The sequence below is a fragment of the Clavelina lepadiformis genome, chromosome 7 (assembly GCF_947623445.1).
Source record: "Clavelina lepadiformis chromosome 7, kaClaLepa1.1, whole genome shotgun sequence".
NCBI classification, from domain to species: Eukaryota; Metazoa; Chordata; class Ascidiacea; order Aplousobranchia; family Clavelinidae; genus Clavelina; species Clavelina lepadiformis.
The window spans coordinates 505,467-523,156 of record NC_135246.1 but is presented as its reverse complement, the minus strand read 5'-3'; the positions used below and the strand labels follow the sequence as shown (position 1 = coordinate 523,156).

Sequence of the window (17,690 nt, the reverse complement as noted above, 5' to 3'; positions counted from 1 at the left end):
GTCATCGGTAGAACGAATGTATGTGAAGGAATGTTGCATTTCAACCGGTTTCGGTTACCGCCTTTGACGTCACTGCTTTCATTTTAAAATTTAAATGATCTTAAACGGCGCGAGTGTATATTGACGTCATCATGCTTAGAGTAATTTACAATTTTTCATAAATCAAAATCTGTTGGTATCAATTATTTGCCAACCAACAAACTTTGAAACTGGGGTGAATGCGCGGGAATGTCAAATAACGTTGCGCGGTAACCACTTTGCACGCACGCACGCAGTTCACACGCGCATAACTTTAATTTTTTTATTTCTCGTGTGAGCTACTTTTTTGAAAACAAAAACAACAGCGCTACAAACTATTCATAAAACTGTGAACAAAAACGCGACAAAGTGAAAATTTGATCGGAAAATGCCAAATTTGGCAAGTATGGCACAAAGTAGAAGAAGATAAAGAAAAACAGTGCAGACGAGATCTCTCAAAAGCACCACGCAAAATGCATCAGCAACTTCTGATTAAACTAGAAAAATCAATTTCAGGAATATTTCGAGATATATTGGCGTTGAAAATAACTTATGAATCGCTTCATTTAAGGAATGTGCAGGCGACATAGCACCGATGAAATACGCGCAGACATACAAGGTAGAAATTTATATGAAAATATCTCAATTTCACTTCGTGAAAAAATAGACTATTGCGATAAAATACTATTCTATATGAAAAGTTTCTAAAAATATTTCTAAAAAATATATGAATTCGGTGATCTCGCACCAGATACGACGATGGCGAAGATGTCTTCAAACATGATTATGAGATGTCGATTGCTTATTGGAGTAAGACAGCGCACAAATAACTAACAAACACGCGACACAGCTTCACAACAAAGACCACGGGGAGAGAAAAGCGGCAAATTTCGATGAAAAAGCGAAAAATGGCCGCTCGCAAGTTGACTGGGGAAATATGAAGAGAAATTCAACTTAACAGACCGGCACAAACGATATGTCAGGATTTCAACAAAGTAGCAAAATGCTTGGTTCATATGTTTGTGGTAACCATAATGATAATGATAAGTAACAATCGCCAAGCTACTATGATGTCACAACTAGACACAGGCGTCACTGATGACGCAAGACCAATGTACAAAGATAAAGAAAGTACGCTAATTTGTGCAGCTTAGTAACAAAATATAAAAGCAGCAACTGTGACCGCCCGATAAATTCAATCTACAACAGATAATAATAAAGAAAACATTAGCAGCGATGAATCGCTTTCAATGATTAAACCAGCGGCTTATGAAAGCCTGGGCAGTTTCTTGGATGGTTTAAGATAAAAACCTTCTCCTACACATCTGCAAGTGATATTCCACCACTGTGGATGGTTCACGTTGATGCTGTGATGTTTGCTTTCCGAGATAAACTTGGGCGCGGTGTAACTGGATAATTCCGGTTGAGGCCGGTTCACATAGATGTCTCGTTGCTACCGCTGAGATGATGCGGACAAATATGAGAGGGTTTTCAAAATTTGCGTTTTAGTATTTCTAATTAACAACTATCGGTAACTTGTAAGCGTTGAGCAGTAAGGAAAATAATTGTACTCACTCTGACGAACTTTCTTCGACACAATTTCTTTTAGAAAGTTCGACCGTGTCTACGCGGGAATGCCCGTTCCCCGGCAGTTTGCCATTACCTTCGACGATAAGAGCGTTAATGAGTTAATTATTAACCAGTAGTGTTAACTAATATTTGGTCATCATCAGCGAACCTCTTGTCTCGAAGTACGGCAAGTGATCGGTTCGGTTAGGAACGTAGTCCGGCTTGGTGTTGCAGATGTTGTGGTAGGTGTTGATCTGGACCTGTTCATCTTCCGACGACGAATCAAGCGACATGGAGCTGTCTGATGACGTGTCATCGTATGAGTCGGAGGCATCAGAGTCGTACCCGCCACTGCGACCGAGTGGAGACTTCTAGAACATTGTCAACGGAATATTCAATCATTAATATAACAGCACGACTCACTGGTTCTACGGGATAATGACGACACAAAGCCGTTACACACACGTTTGATATGTAAATTAATTTAAACTTGTTCATGACGAGAACAATAAGTTGATAAATCGTAACCATGGTAACCAACCCTGACAGATCGCGAGTGGTTGAGGGAGAGCGACTCAGACGTCGAGTTGTCATAGCGACGGATGACACCTTCACGTAACGATGACTCGGGAGTCCTCCCAACAGACTATCAACAAGTTAATCGCGGTCACTACTCAGTGGTAACTAATGCTAGCAATGATAATAAAGCGATAACTAAGCCTGACATGGATTACTAGCAAAGATGAAATATGAAGTCAGCGAGAAGCCTCACCTGGTGCAGAAGTTGCTGCATCGTGGTGTTATGGGCAGGCCTCTGTGCTGCCCTCCACTGGTACTTCCTGTATGCTTCTCTCACCTCCCTGCTGAAGTAACTGTGGAAGAGGAAGGCCAACACGCCCTGCGACATGAGCGCTTGTTATACCATAGACATCTGATTAATAATCCCATGAAACGTGCTCGCCTCTTATCAAAGCTTAACCCGGTAGCTACGACACGAAGCTCCGCACCAGCTCACATCGACAACACATAACTCACCAGGAGGGCTACGGCGACAGAGAACATGTACAAGAACGACGCATAGTCGAGGTTGACCCCGTACACGGCAAACGCCCACGTTCCCATGACGACGGGGGCCACAATGAAGGAAGTGCGCATCTGGTAGAGGAGCTCGCTCCGTTTCATGTCCACCCTCTTCGACGAGAGATAAACCTGCACCGACATGACGAAGAGCACCAGGTACACGACGCAGCAAATAATCACCGGCGCTGCATTAAAGACGCGATTGTTTGCGGTTAATTACGTCATAATAAGAGTAAATAATGACGCTGTTTCGTAATAAGGCAAATCACTTACTACCAGTGTAATATGATATCAAAGTTGCAGGGGAATTTACAACTACACCGACCTGCAAAACTCCATATAAGGGCGTCGTTGAACGAGATCCAACAGAAGGATGGATTGCCGTATCCTTTGGCATCAAGACCGACCGATAAAGCTGTTATAATGGCCGGTACTATCCATCCAAGGATGTAATAGGTCCTGTGATGTGGAGCAGTTGCAAGGAATGAGTGAAAAATGGACACAACCAAAATATCATTGTTTTTTGAGAATGACGAGTTTCTGGTTAACTTTTGGGTCAATATACAAATGAAAAAAAATTTACAACTAACTGGATAGTTCAAAAATTTTTGCTACACTTTGGTATGTTTTGTATAAAGACCTGGATGTTTTCAGTTAAACGCTAGATCTACAATGTTGCCAAAGTCGATTTGGAATGATTGGAAAATATCCATCAACATCAAACAAAACGACTGACAAACTATTGAAAGTCTTAAAGCTTACTTCGCGTTTCCGTGGTTGATGTCCCGTCGTTCTGTGAGCACTCGGTATAGATGGAACCCGCTAACGAACAACCAAGCGAATGAGCCGAGTAGCAGGAAGTGGAGACAGACAGCTATCGCCATGCATGAGTAAACATTCGACGTTTGCTGGATGATGAAAATTTTGGTTAAACAACTTGCTACAATCGACACGCTTCAACAAACACATCAACATCAAATATTCAAGACATGTTTGTTTTGAAAAAGTCAGAAAAGTGTCAGACTAGACATTGGAACACCAATTCATAGAATTTACCTGAATACCGGCCACATATAAGATATTGGAGAGTAGGAGCGCGATGTCGAGGTTCTTGTTTACGGCTGCCTGCACACTGGTGACCCCGCTAAGGAAGGCAGATATTGAGATCGATGCCAGGAGGAAGATCGATGAAATGGTGACCCCGATGACCATTGCAATGCGAACCGACATCCGAGCTGTTATGCTGGGGGTCGTGATAATCGTTAAATTATTGAACCGTTAACTAATGTTTTTATTATACTAACTAATGTTATTATTATACTAACTAATGTTAACTAATGTTATTATTATACTAACTAATGTTAACTAATGTTATTATGAGCGAAACACAAACGTCCAACAAGCAACCACAGATTAGAAAATACTCCAGATTAATCAAATAACAGCAGAAATTAGCAGCCAGTCTTCGAGGGTGGCCACTTGAAATTTCTTCAGCGCTGACCAACGTCAAAGCGGGTCACACGAACATACTATTTCGAGCTGGTGGCTTCAAATAACTTGAAACACTCAGCTCCTTATCAGCACTACCTGGGAGTCCCTTCGTCGGTGATGACTGCAAACGTGGAGAGGTGGTAGCACCGACAGATGACGTGGGTTTTGTTGGATTGTGAAGTACACCCCTGCTGCGTCCAGCCCCCGCCAGCACCCTTCGTCGATCTGTCAATCATATCAATCACAATAGACATCAACTTACCAGCACCAACTTCAGGTAATTTAAATTTGTCGAAATGCTGAAAAGTAATGCTACAGTATTAGATAAAGCACCCAGCGGTGAAGTCCCACGACAGGCATTGTGGCTCGATCGCATCTTCATCGATCAGACGAAAAGTGAGGACCACCGGCTGGTCGAGTTCCTTCACATTTGAGCTTGGTGAGTGCGAGGTGTTGCGGTGAACTTGCACCGATATCACGTCACTGTTCACACTTGGCCTGCAAGGAACAAGGAACATCAACGACAGCAAGAAATTGACAATTGATTCATTTATTCGAAACATTTTTTTCGTTGACAGAATCATAACTTTACTGACTTTTCGGGGACTCGGAAGGTCCTGTCGTATGCGAATGACTTGGGAAAGACTCGGTTCATCTTGTTATAAGTCACTACTCCAACATTCACCGAGTCATCTCTCACTTGTGCTGTTGGTTACAAACATAAACATCATATTATACTCAGGGTTGAGGGAAAAATAACAAACTTTCGCACAACCATGTGTTGAAGTAAACCAGACATGTGCAACCAGTGGCCCACGGGCCGCGTGGTGCTCAGCAAAATGTTAGAAGTTCATACTAGCCATCACTATTTGATGCAGTTTACATCAAAGCAATGGAAATTTTCGAAATTTTCGCATTTTCGTGTCGTGGACTGAATTAAATCTATTTCTTAACTATATAAACTGCATAGGAAAGTCGTTTTATGATACTAATTTTTTTTGAAAAAAATCATGTGGCCCGCCTTGTCATTCAAAATTTTGTATTTGGCCCTCCAGTGAAAAAGGTTGCACATGCCTGAAGTAAACAAATACAAGAAAACATAGAAATCAACACGTACAACTGCGGACGGTTGCGTTCGACTTTGACCTTTTTGACCTGCTAGGAGCAAAGAGGTAGGCAGGCAAGTCAACCTGGGTCGGCGAGGAACCTTTGGACCGACTTGAATATGAGAAGCCTTTGAAATAAATAATAAGCAAATAACAACACTCATGTCTCGATACCTCAACTCATTGCCTGGAATGCCAGCTTTGCCAGCTTAATTGTGCAGTTGTTACAATGCTTGACTGTGCAATTATATTCGAAACTTGTCAGTGCTGCTTCTTACCTTCCCCTCCATGTATCTTGGTATCCACCTTCTCAAGGTTGACGTCCATATTTGGCGTGTTCACGACGATGTGCTCATAAAGCATCAGATGAAGATTTTTGAGCAGATTCTCGGTGTACCTCTCCCACGATTGAACGAGCCGCGGTGCAGACAACCCGCGCGGGGATGTCATGCCTTCCTCCCAGTATTGCTCGGTCGAGTTGTCCAACAATGACGACGTCGCTTGCGCGAGGTTGTCTGGAAAGTTATTAGAAAATTCTCAGTTACTCGACTTTATTTCACAACAAACCTACGTTTACGTTTCACAAAACTTTTACTGTGAAGAATATCTTTCACTTAGGGGCAAAATGCCGGGAGAATCGAGTAATTTAAAGCCTCCACTCTGGCGCTTGTGATTCCGCTTCAAATTACCATTTACTTTGGTGCGGCCATTTGCTTTTAAATCAAACTCTCAGTGAGAATCTTAACATCTTCACGCCATCCACGCACCTGTAAAGTTTGAGTCTTGCGCTGTTGTGAGGTCGAAGCCGGTCTTGTTGCTCTCGGCATCGAGCAGATGCCTTATAAGGAGATAGGAATTAAGCGCGTCCTTCTCAAAATAACTCTCTGCATTCCTTGTTGCTTCTTTCAAATCGTAAGCGAGCTGCATGCTCCTAAAACAACACGTGCGTTGAAATTGTCTGTTCAATAATGTCTATGCAACAGGGTCGAAACACATGCAATTACATCTCTGTTGTCAACGATGTATTTTCGTTAAAATTCTTCATTTCAACAGCGAATGGATAAAACTCTTTCGCCGTGCAGTTCGAATAATTCGGTTCCAGCCAGCCCTGGTCCTTCACGCAAGCACGAGTGGCAGTTCCAATCGAGTCGGGACATTTCACAGGACGATGCGCGCCATATGGGACGCCCTTCCACAAGATACTTTGATACTTGGCGTCTGGGCATCGGTCATAGACGACCAAGCAACCATTCTCCCGCACCTGTCAAGTGGTGTTGTCTTTATTTCAATGCACGGTAGGATTGTAACACAACAAAACGTGAACTTTTCTTGAATAACAATTTTATGTTTATTGTTATTGTTAAGTTTATTGTTGATGAGCGATAATTAGTAACAACTGAAAAGTCGACCGACCTCAGCAAAATCGCTGGCGCAGGAGGTGCATTGCTTCCCCGAAACCCCTCGCTTGCATGAACACTGACCACTAGGGCTGCTGCACGTGAAACTTTTCGAGCCAAGATGGTAGCAATCACACGACTTGCACGTCCCCGTGCTCGGGTGGAAGTAGTGGAATGTCTGCTCAAATGAAACATTGAGGTGATGTAACATATTGAAAGTTCCTATCCACATGAATCCAAGCTTTTTCATGCTTTGGTAAACTCTTTTGTGGAAAGTGTGGACAACTAATGTGAATCTAATCACAAACTCTGCTATACAACTAGTTAAGATACGTCTTGGCTACAGTTGTGTTATGCTCAAGTATAATTGTCGAATCAAAGTGTGCAACTGATTCTGAAAGTGACAAGCTTATTACGACATCTTTAACAAATTATGCAAAAGGAAAAGAAACAATTTGCAGACAAACGCACGCACAGATCCCACCTTGCATCGACACTTTCCGGTGAGGTTGTCACAGACAGGGTCAAAGTTGTCACGGGAGGAGCAATTGCACGGTGCGCAGATTGATTTTCCGAACCAGCCATCGGGACACGTCTCGGTGTGTTGAAACTGGCAATGCTGGCCATAGAAACCACTTGAGCAGTTGCACTGATATCCGTGTTCGGCTGACGCATTCAGCATGCATGTGGCGCCATTCTCACATAGATTAAGTGAGCACACAGACACACAATCCTCGCCGACATATCCTGCATGAGCGGGAAGTGCACAAGTAAACAACTAAGTGCACAGGAAGTACAACTACAAATTTTTTTAGTCTAAGATGTTTAGACAAATTCAGAAAAATGGAAAACTGATCCAATTTACCGACCTGGCTTGCAGCTGCACTCATATCTGTCCCACTTGTCCGTGCATGTGCTATGGCTCGGGCACGGGTTTGATTTACAAAAGTTTTGACCGTTACAATTTTTCACCCAGTCAACCTTGCCGCGAACACTTAACGCCTTCACATCAACCTGATGTGGATTATTACTTGGTCCTATCTTTATGTTCTGTGAAAACACAATCACGATTGTGACATCACAAAGTGATGGATAGCCATATACTTGGTGAAAATGATAAACAATTATTAAATTGAAATATTGTTTATAAGTAAAAATGGTCTTATAGCTTGACAAAGTAACATGAAGTTATACACAGATCCTTCTACAGTAGATACCTGGAAGCACCCATCGTAGGGATGTTGCACGACAGTCCCGCCAATATGGTTGCCTCCTATGTAGAGTTTGTTGACGTCTTTTCGATACGGAGCGGAAAATATCACAGAAGCCTTAATTTAAACGATATGATTCAGTAACCACTAATATGGGTTCTAATTTGCTGAATCATGTGTAATTTTCAATTCGAAACAGCATTTGTGTCATAAAGCATCTGTTGTCACAGATGAATCATCAACAATAAACGTTATTTGGGGAATATCTCCACATTTAGTCACCTCTTCCGAGTCATAGTCAAGAGACAGAGTCACGATAACTTTGTTTCCGCTGGCAACCCATGTCACCTTCGCTTCGTGCCAACTTCCATCGTCGACGCGAGTTCGCAGCAAACTCACCTGCTCTGTCGATGATCTCATAGACACAACATAGTAGAGATGACCTTGCAATATCTGTAACCATTATTGCGTGATATTATCCACAGTCAATTTTAATATTAAGATTTTGTAATAAGATCAACATTAACATTAACGACAACAAGCCCGTACCGTTTTGGGCGAAAAAATAGAAATCACATTACCTTTAAGATTAAACTCATGGACGACGAAGTGCCCAACCCAACGTACATTAATATCGCGTCATCGTCTACCGTACGAAATGAGATGCTCTGTTGCCATGGCAACACAAAGTTTTTGAAGCGACCGACCGCATAATACCAGCAGCCTCCTCCGCTCATCTTAATGACAAAGCTGCTCACGTGCTGGCATCTGCACAACACAGTCAACACTTAAGTCTGCACAATTTAATATATGTACAGGGTGCAATCACACATAGAGCAATGACAAGTATAAACTGCCACCCTCTATTAAGATCTTGCGCAAATGGAGTGGTTACTATGACATCATCATGACAAGATATATATTATAAACATCAGCATGATAAGTATATGATGTAGCGCAAAGATTACAATGGTGAGAAATAATATTGGGTTCAACCACATTCACTCGTACTCGAAGGTTTTAAAACTTATGACAAGCAACCGCATATAAATACATTAATATATATATTTCATACACCTCGGGTTATTGCATATCACTGTCATAGGAAAAATGATATGACATTGACACATGTCAAGCTAGCATTTAAGTTCAACAACTATGCGACAGATTGCTGTGTCTTCGATAATCAACATTTTTATCTTGTATCAAGTATACAAAAGAGAAAGGAGATGTCCAGCAAATATGAACATATACAAGTGTCCACTAACATCGCTCGTATTTTTGTGTCTATGGCTTATGCAAACAGTGGAAAAGTTGGAAAGTAACACGAGACCAGCAGAAGAATGTAAAAAGCTTTTTTAATTTTTTGCTATATTTTCTCAGAACAAGAACGTTTGAAGTAATTTAAGTGTGTCATTCACGAGCAAGTGACTGAACAAACGCACGTCACGCTTGAGTAATAACATCCCGAGATGAGAAAGATTGATGTCAGACATGGTCGTGGCTCATTTTGCCTTGAGCACTTAACTTAGAGGTGAAATACAATACACTGGGCCTTGCTGAATACAACAACTATGCAAAGCTTATAGTGCTGTGATGACCATCCTTCATTGTCTGCCTTGTCTCAATACTTAATACTAATCATATAAATCTATACAGCAGCCAACCTGGTACATTAATGTCAGTACTGTAATGCTTGTAGGAAAGCAGACTACAGCAAACAGACTGTAACCAAAAATGTTTTAGCAAATAATAGGGTTTATCGGAAAACCCGCCATTAAATATGAACCCATGTTGTTAGCGTGGACTCACCTGCTTCCAGTGAAGCCATCCTCACATTTACATTTGTACTTATTCCAGTTGAAGTCACATTTTGCCTGATTATAGCACCACCCGGCGGGGCATTGGGTGTCCATCTGGGGGCAGCCAACTCCAGAGCCGTGGTTGTCGATGCTGTCCTCAAAATCCACTAATTCTTCGTCCACAATGAGGTCACGCAGACAACCTCTGAACGCCTTCGAGTGGACTTGGTACGCCTCGGGAAGGTTGGGGACTCCCCCAAGCAGCAGGGGTGAAGTAAGGTCGAGAGAGCTGAATGGAAAAGGTCAAAGTTTAAAGCAAGGAAGGTGCCGACATGTTAATGATCTGTTAAAATTATTAGAAATCCTATTTTGAGGGGAGATAATCACGAGCATCCATCCATTCAACATATGCATGAAGACAAGAAATACGACTGCTTTCATAAATATGAAACACTGATAATTGCTCCTGACAAGCGCATAGACATATGATGCACAATGCCAAGCGCTGGTGGATGAATTGATGATTAATAAATGTCTCTCACTTCTTGGTCCCCTCTTGCTCGACCAGCTTAGAACATGAGTAGGAGCCCAGGGTTGTATTCCAATGAGAAGCGACAACAAAATCACATTTATCTGGGTCCACGGTTACCACGACAACCTTGGTAGCGGATGGGCCCCCCCTGTTTGAGACACCTTGTGGAAGGGGGCCTGATGAGAGCTGAAATTGATTGTGCAACGTCAAACATCACAAGCAGCTTTTCAAACATTTCCTACTACGTGTATTAAATGAGTGAATGCAACAGTCACATTGTGATGTCACCAACAGAAACATAGAAGGGTTCAGACGTACCTTGTTAAAATATTGGATGTGGACTGTGTGCCAGTGACCGTCATTTAGTCGATCGCTGACCACTGGATTCACTGCTGTCCATGAGTCACCAGTTGAAAAGTTCAATTGAACCTGTCCGTCCACCAATTCCAGTGCCATAAAGTCATGCTCGTGGTTCAAGCGACCGTTATAAAATATCAACCCATCGCTTTCCACGGTGGCAAAGCTGTAAAACAAAGCTCAAAGAACAACATGCAGGTTGCACTGAATCCACAACCACAGGTTTATGTTGTTTGAACAGGGCTTGTACACAGTCGTGCAATGTCACAAGGTCTTACCTTATTGAAAGCTTAAAGTGCCACTGTTTGGTGATGCCTTGCAACACTAAAAAGTCTCCGAGTTCAAAGTGTCTTGACCTTAAACCACAGAGATCGGTTGTGTCTGTTTTTTTGAAGCTCTTCGGACAAATGCAGGACAACTTGCCGATGTCGTCGACACAAATGCCTCCATTCTTGCAAATGTTCGGATGATCGCTGCATTTAACTTTCCAAAGACCAATTTCACAATTTCGCCCTAAAACAAGACCAACTCAATTAAAAGAAGGAATATCACATAATGACAGCTTGGAAGTATTTTCAGCTCCGCCATGAAGTTCTTAATGTTTGCTTTTATGGCTCCAGTTTGGTGGCAAAACTATTTATGAGCCCCAGTTAGTTTTAAAGCAAGACCATATAGAAAATTAGCTTTCCAATGCAAATTACATTTATCTGATTATGACAAAATAAAGAAGCTGATAACAACACTCTATCTGGCTCGTTATATAATGATAACCACATGTAACACAACACATCCCTGGTTGAGAAGAGGGACAATATGTTTAGAAATAAGAAAGACAAGTGACCTGCGTAGCCATTATCACAGGCACAAGTGTAACCTCCTTCCTGGGACATGCACCTGCCATGCACACAAGGGCTGGAATAGCAGAGGTCGACTTCATCTGCACACGTCTCATCATTCGTGAAACCGATTGGACATTCACACCTTAATAAATGACAATGAAGCATCAGTGTCTTACGAACTGACAAAGCATTTTTTAAACCACGATTGTGTTTTTCAAGGATGTGATTTTACTTTAGCTTGTAGACGGGGTAGATTGGTCGGAATATCATGGTCAGGGACGACACGAACGGCGCAGTGCTGTTGAAAGTCAGCACCGACGTGCAACGCTTGTAATTCTGGCACGGCTCACGAAGGCAGATATTGTCATCGAATGGCAGCACATTCTTCGTGGTTCGATTCACCAATTTCAGTCGGTTTAAGTAAATCTGTCAAAAAGAGCTTGACAGTTGGTGGCCAGTATTATAAACAATGGCTAAATATGGAAATTATCTGAGTGACCACAGAACACAGATTGGATTAAGAACCTGGTCCTGCAGAGCCTTAGATGGAATAAACTGGTGATCTTTTTTTGCTGAGAAGCTGACATTGAGGACGACCTTTTCAACATCGGTGTCGTTTTGTACGTTGAACACAAATATATCCTGAAATGGTTGAAAAAGTTGTTAAACTTAAAAAAAACTTGGATTGAAAGTTGATCGAATAAACCTGCCCTACCTGAGATGTGGTGTTCAGTATCTCGGCCAATCCGTCGATGAATTGATACATGACAGGGGATAGGAACGTGTAAGCGTTCATATTAAGCACTCGCACAGTGATGCTATGTTGCAGCATTTCATCCGATATATCTGCCACCTTTAGTGTACATACGCCCTCTGCGTGGAACTTCCCATCTACATGGACACATCGATGGTAAGCCATTAAATTGAACTGAATGCAGACTTTGCGGTGATCAATGAAAACGTTTAAATGCATCGACTTTTCATAAAAATGACAATTACAAAAACTTCCTTTGAAAACAAAACACGAATGCAACCTGCCGGGTTATGGAAGCAAAGTTCCTATAAAACTAACTGAACACATTTCCATTGTAAGTGATCTATGTGAGAATAGCACACACACATTAAGCGCCACCGTTGAACACAGCCAGTCTGTTATATACATAGAAGCCTACCTGTGACTCTTATCGTGATTTTTGTTGTAAACTGACGGTTGCTGTGACCAAGAGATGAACTCAACTGAAGGTCACCAGTGACCGGGTCCATCTTGAGTAGGTTGCCTTCATTGCCGGCGACGAACCTGAAGGAAACAATATTTTCTAGCTGGGTCTGACAGTGCTTGTTGAAGAGGCTATAACTTCAGCCGCACAGGGATAAAAATATGATGTCGCTGTAGACGTTGGAAGTTCAGACAAGCAACTAGCAATGAACATATTCGTTAACGAGGATAAATCACAGAAATAGAGACGCACGTGTACGTGAGCCTGTCGCTGACATCTGGGTCATAAGCAGGGACTTTCCCTATCACCCCGGTTGGAAAAGATTTCATGTGGGGCATGCCGTAGTTGTTGAAGATGATCTCAAAGTCGTTGATAACGGGAGCGTTGTCGTTGCAATCCTCAACAAGAATGACGAGAGTTGCCTGGTTAAAAATCGATGAATTACTCGATGTCGACAAAACAATGAATTCTTAATATCGAGAAGGTTGGCACAACGCAAAAATAATTCAGCAGATGAATCCGTGCAATAAAAACACTCTTATTGTTATTTACAGTTTTTGCAAATTCTTTTTGAGCATTTGTACAATTTCTATGGTTAGTTTGCAGCAAAGTAGAAGCATTTTGTAACAAAAATTGGCAGAGATAAAATAAGACAAGTGCTATAGAGTCACCTGGCTAACTAGTTCGTTGGAGGTGGCAGATACGCTGATGGTGTAGTTGGTCTTCTTCTCATAGTCCAGCTCGTACAACGCCCACAACTCGCCCGTATGCGAATCCAGCCGCCACTGGTTCAACACAACCGGATCGTGACCCAGGTCATACCGGATGGGGGAATTCCCTTCATCTGGGTCGGTTGCGGAGATTTGGGTGACCGGTGTCGATATTTTGTGATCTTCGCTGACACTTCTGGTCATGACATCGGCGGGAAATCGAGGTGGGTTGTCGTCAATGTCGGTCACCTCAATGTGGACGATCACAGATGAGCTCAAAGCCGTCTCTCCCTCGTCTGTGGCGTACGCAACCAGGTGATATTCAGGGATGTATTCTCGGTCCAACCTGGGTGGTGAAAATATTTCTCTTTAAAATTTTCTTGTAGTCGAATACGGATGTGAAAAAAACTGCAAGAACCAATGATCTGATAAATTTGCGGAAGCGATGAATTTAAATTGGTACCGCTTAGAGGTTTGTTAAAGTAAAATATCAGCACAAACATGGCAAGCTACACACGGCAACTGCTATGGCCTGGAACTTACACTTGCGCTGTTCTGATAATGCCACTCTTCTTATCAATGCTGAAGTAATCATTCCCAATATCACCATCTGCTAAGGTGTAAAGAACACGTCCATTTTTATCCGAATCAACGTCAGTTGCGTGGATCTGGACGACCTTGGTTTGAACTTTGGCATCTTCAGATACGCTCCCTGTGTAAATAAGAAGCCGAGGATTGAAATTTAGGTTAAGAAAGACAAAACAAAACATCAACCCAGTCGTGCCAGCACATGATGTTTGTCTTTTACCTTTATAAATTGATTGACCAAACTTTGGTGCATTGTCGTTGGCATCACGCAGGTAAATATTCACCGTGGCGTCATCATATTTCTGGGGAATCCCGTTATCTTGAGCGCGAACGACAAGTTCAAGGACTTTGCTCTTCTCATAATCTAGAGTCCTCCGTGTGGTGATTTCGCCACTTTCCCGATCGATTTCAAAATCACTGCACGTCAAACATAGATAAACAAAATGCCAAAAACCAACATATAAACACAAAACCAAGATGCCCAATTCACTAGAAAATGACTGTATTATTGAGCAGACATAGCAGGTAGCTAGCATGTGGTGTGCTTGGTATATATTTGATCCAATAAGAGAATGAAATTGCAGTTTGTGTCAAAACACAGCATAGCTATAAATATACACAATACGCTAACTTACATGACATTTTCAGTGTAAAAGCAGTAAGTTATTCTTGCGTTTTCTCCAACGTCGCGATCAGTGGCATGGACAGTCAAGACTTTACCTCCAACCGATGTGCTTTCAGATAACGTCTTAGAATAGATCGCTTGGTCAAACACTGGGCGATGAGAGTTGGTGTCAATGACGGTGATATCGACAACAGTGGCGTTTGTATTAACTCCATCTGTAGCAGTGACTGTTAACCTGTAGCTTGACTTCTCATTGTAATCTAATTTCTTTAGAAGGCTGATCTCGCCAATGCCGCCACGACTCAACATTCGAAATTTTTTCGTTGGATCTCCAGCGACTATTCTGTATCTTATTCCATAACCACCCGAGCTAGCTTGCTCATCGGGATCAATTGCCTGGACATTGACAACATATGATCGGGGCCTTGCAGTTTCCGATATCTTGGCAAAGTACGAGCTTTGGTTAAATTGAGGTGCGTTGTCATTTACGTCAACCACATTGGTAGTAACTTGGACAGAAGCTGATTTTCGTATCGGTCCATTGTCTGATGCTCTTACGCGGAAGCGATAGACCTTTGTTTGCTCATAATCAAGACGCTGGACAACTTTGACGACGCCGGTGCTGGGGTTGATGCGAAAAGGGAGGCGCTGTCCAGATGACAGGATGCTGTATGTGATGCGGCCGTTTTCCCCCTCGTCTATGTCATAAGCCTCTATCGGATCGGAATCAACCTCGTACGGGATCGCAACATCTTCACGGATGGAGAGGTGGAAGGAGGGACTGAGGAACTGAGGTGCGTGGTCATTGACATCAACCACTTTCACTTTAACCTGGCCGGAGTTGTTTGAAAGGTGGGGGCTGCCGTTGTCCGAAGCTTTTATCTGCAGAGTGTAAACCCCATCAGGTTCGTAAGATGCTTCCTCGTAATCGAGCCGTGACACGAGCTTTATCTCCCCGCTTCGAGAGTTAATTTCAAATTTCCTGCTTCCGTGGATGATCGCGTAATTAACGAGACCATTTAGGTCGCTGTCACGATCCACGGCATGGACAGTTGTTATTGTTCTGTTGACGGGTGTATCTTCTGGAATTCTAACAGAGTAAAGAGACTTGGAGAACTGTGGCCTGTTGTCATTTAGATCTCGAACAGTTATGGTTACTGGCACGCTATTACACAAACTGGGAGTGCCGCGATCACACGCTTTGACTTGGAGTGAAAATGAGCTGTTATGCTCGCGATCAACGACCCCAGCCACCTGCAGCACCCCATCGTCGGTGATGGTGAATACCGACACGCTTGGAATAATTCTGAAATCTAACTTGCTATTTTCTCCGCTATCAATATCAGAGGCAGTGATGCGTAGCACTTGAGATCCAGCTGGAATGTTTTCGTCAAGCGTAGTCCGGTAAGACGACTGCTCAAACCTTGGCTTGTTATCATTTACGTCATTTACTGTGATAAACAACTTGCAACTCGCTTGTGTGTTGCCTCGAACTGCCCGTACCAAAAATTTGTGGACAGACATAACCTCACGGTCCAATCTCTGAGTTGTTCTTACAACTCCTGTTGCTGGATTAATCGTGAACAAGTTTAGACTCTGTTTGTTCTCCAACGCCTCAAGACTGTATCTGACATCATTGGTCCTCACAACACCGTTGTTATCGGACACTTCCATGTCAATGACGCGAGTATTTGCAGACTCATTTTCATTGATGTCTGCAGGGTAGTGCTGTAATGGAAAATACAGTCGTCTACGTGAGCTCCGTCTTCGTCTTAACATCACCTTCTCGGATGGGAGAAAGTGTGTCACTCGATGATGCAGAGAGATCCTTGCAGTTTGCCTGGGGATGGCGATATCATCTTTAACGCAGCCGCCGATTTTCTGCTCAACTACCAAGAGAGGTGGAACACTTGGCAGGAAATTTTCTTCAACATCGCATCTGCACAACGAGGAGGAGAGAAAGAGATGCGGACAGAAATGTCCCTGGAGGAGTAGTTGGTATCGGATGAGCAATCTATCTCCATTCAACATAGCACTTGCATCAGGAAATTCATTGAATGGAAGTGAAGAAAAATTAGTGTTTAAAAAAAATTCCCAAACTTTCGTAGGCAGCACAGCAATTTGAAACGGAGTAATAATTTCATGTCCACCATCATTGCTTTGAGAACAAACTTGAAATATATAAGTCTTGTACTGGCTGTGCGACTGATGCACTGGAGAATAACGCAAAGTGCTATCGCTTTTATCAAAGTAGAACGGTACGTTGTCAATTTTGGAAACTTGTTCATTAACTGTTAACCGATGATTCCATTCCTTGCCATAAATTTGCTTAATATTGGACAAATCAAAAACTCTTTGATTTCGTGGAAGGGAATTTTTGATCACCAAGTTGTAAGAGCAAACATGGGACACGAGGCAACTCAGAAAAAGCAATCTTAAATCCATTATTACATCACTCACATCACAACACAATAAATTATTTGCACCTAAAACACTGAAACAATAATGAACTCAATATTTTCGAATTAAAAAAATGTGCTTAATCGTATGGGCTTAGCTAGTAATGTTACCATAAAATACAGGCAATATATATATATATATGCACGACAACCAAGCAGTTTATGCTGGTGCACAGTATCCTTCATAAACAGAATGACAAAAAATGCTTAGACATGTGCATTCTGCATTCCTGCCAAGATGTGCACTTGGTAAAATCAATGTAATTGCAAAGAAAATTGGCCGATAATGTGAAGCGATTAGATAAATTTGGTGGAACTGGATCGTTGGCATCAGCTATCATTTGATAGACAGCTGGCAAACATAAGTCATATCAAAGATGAATTACAAGACATGGAGTGTGACATGGAGAATGACATGGCATGTGGTGTTTTAAGTGGCGATAATTTAAACTGTTTTTGCTGAATTATTTAGTATTATCATAATGCACTAGCTCAGAATAGTAACTTGAGTTATAACACACATGAAGAAATTAGCACAAAAAGGAAACGAATATTGCTGTTTTACACTGGGTTTATTGAGTCACAGAGTCTCTCTAACGATTGAAGAAAGTCAGTCCATAAATATGATGCATGATTTGATTTAATCAAGGGATCCATGAATGCATAGGTGTAATTTGCAAAGTTTACAA

General features: G+C 42.2%; 1 protein-coding gene across 1 annotated transcript; it reads right to left on the bottom strand.

Annotated features, from left to right (window-relative positions):
- Positions 1-287: 287 nt before the first annotated feature.
- Positions 288-17,041, bottom strand: LOC143464680 (cadherin EGF LAG seven-pass G-type receptor 1-like). The gene is made up of 36 exons (XM_076962607.1): positions 14,553-17,041; positions 14,138-14,334; positions 13,873-14,041; positions 13,291-13,675; positions 12,872-13,041; positions 12,575-12,699; positions 12,118-12,293; positions 11,928-12,044; positions 11,635-11,828; positions 11,405-11,544; positions 10,842-11,076; positions 10,525-10,729; positions 10,217-10,392; positions 9,685-9,963; positions 8,454-8,640; positions 8,155-8,325; positions 7,879-7,989; positions 7,531-7,711; positions 7,146-7,408; positions 6,678-6,839; positions 6,269-6,525; positions 6,032-6,195; positions 5,543-5,779; positions 5,276-5,392; positions 4,755-4,863; positions 4,492-4,656; positions 4,255-4,383; positions 3,724-3,910; positions 3,430-3,575; positions 2,993-3,126; positions 2,623-2,852; positions 2,360-2,485; positions 2,129-2,233; positions 1,757-1,958; positions 1,594-1,681; positions 288-1,477 (listed from the first exon to the last, which is right to left on the bottom strand). The coding sequence occupies exons 1-36, from the start codon at positions 16,985-16,987 to the stop codon at positions 1,453-1,455; spliced, it is 8,499 nt and encodes a 2,832-aa protein (XP_076818722.1). The 5' UTR covers positions 16,988-17,041; the 3' UTR covers positions 288-1,452.
- Positions 17,042-17,690: the final 649 nt, after the last annotated feature.

Bases quoted from the DNA above. Each gene is read 5' to 3' on its own strand.
- LOC143464680 (XM_076962607.1), bottom strand. From the start codon at position 16,987: ATGGATTTAAGATTGCTTTTTCTGAGTTGCCTCGTGTCCCATGTTTGC. The intron at 7,712-7,878 runs GTATCTACTGTA...GTGTTTTCACAG, and splicing joins CCTACGATGGGTGCTTCCAG to AACATAAAGATAGGACCAAG. The intron at 4,864-5,275 runs GTACGTGTTGAT...TGTAACCAACAG, and splicing joins GAACGCAACCGTCCGCAGTT to CACAAGTGAGAGATGACTCG.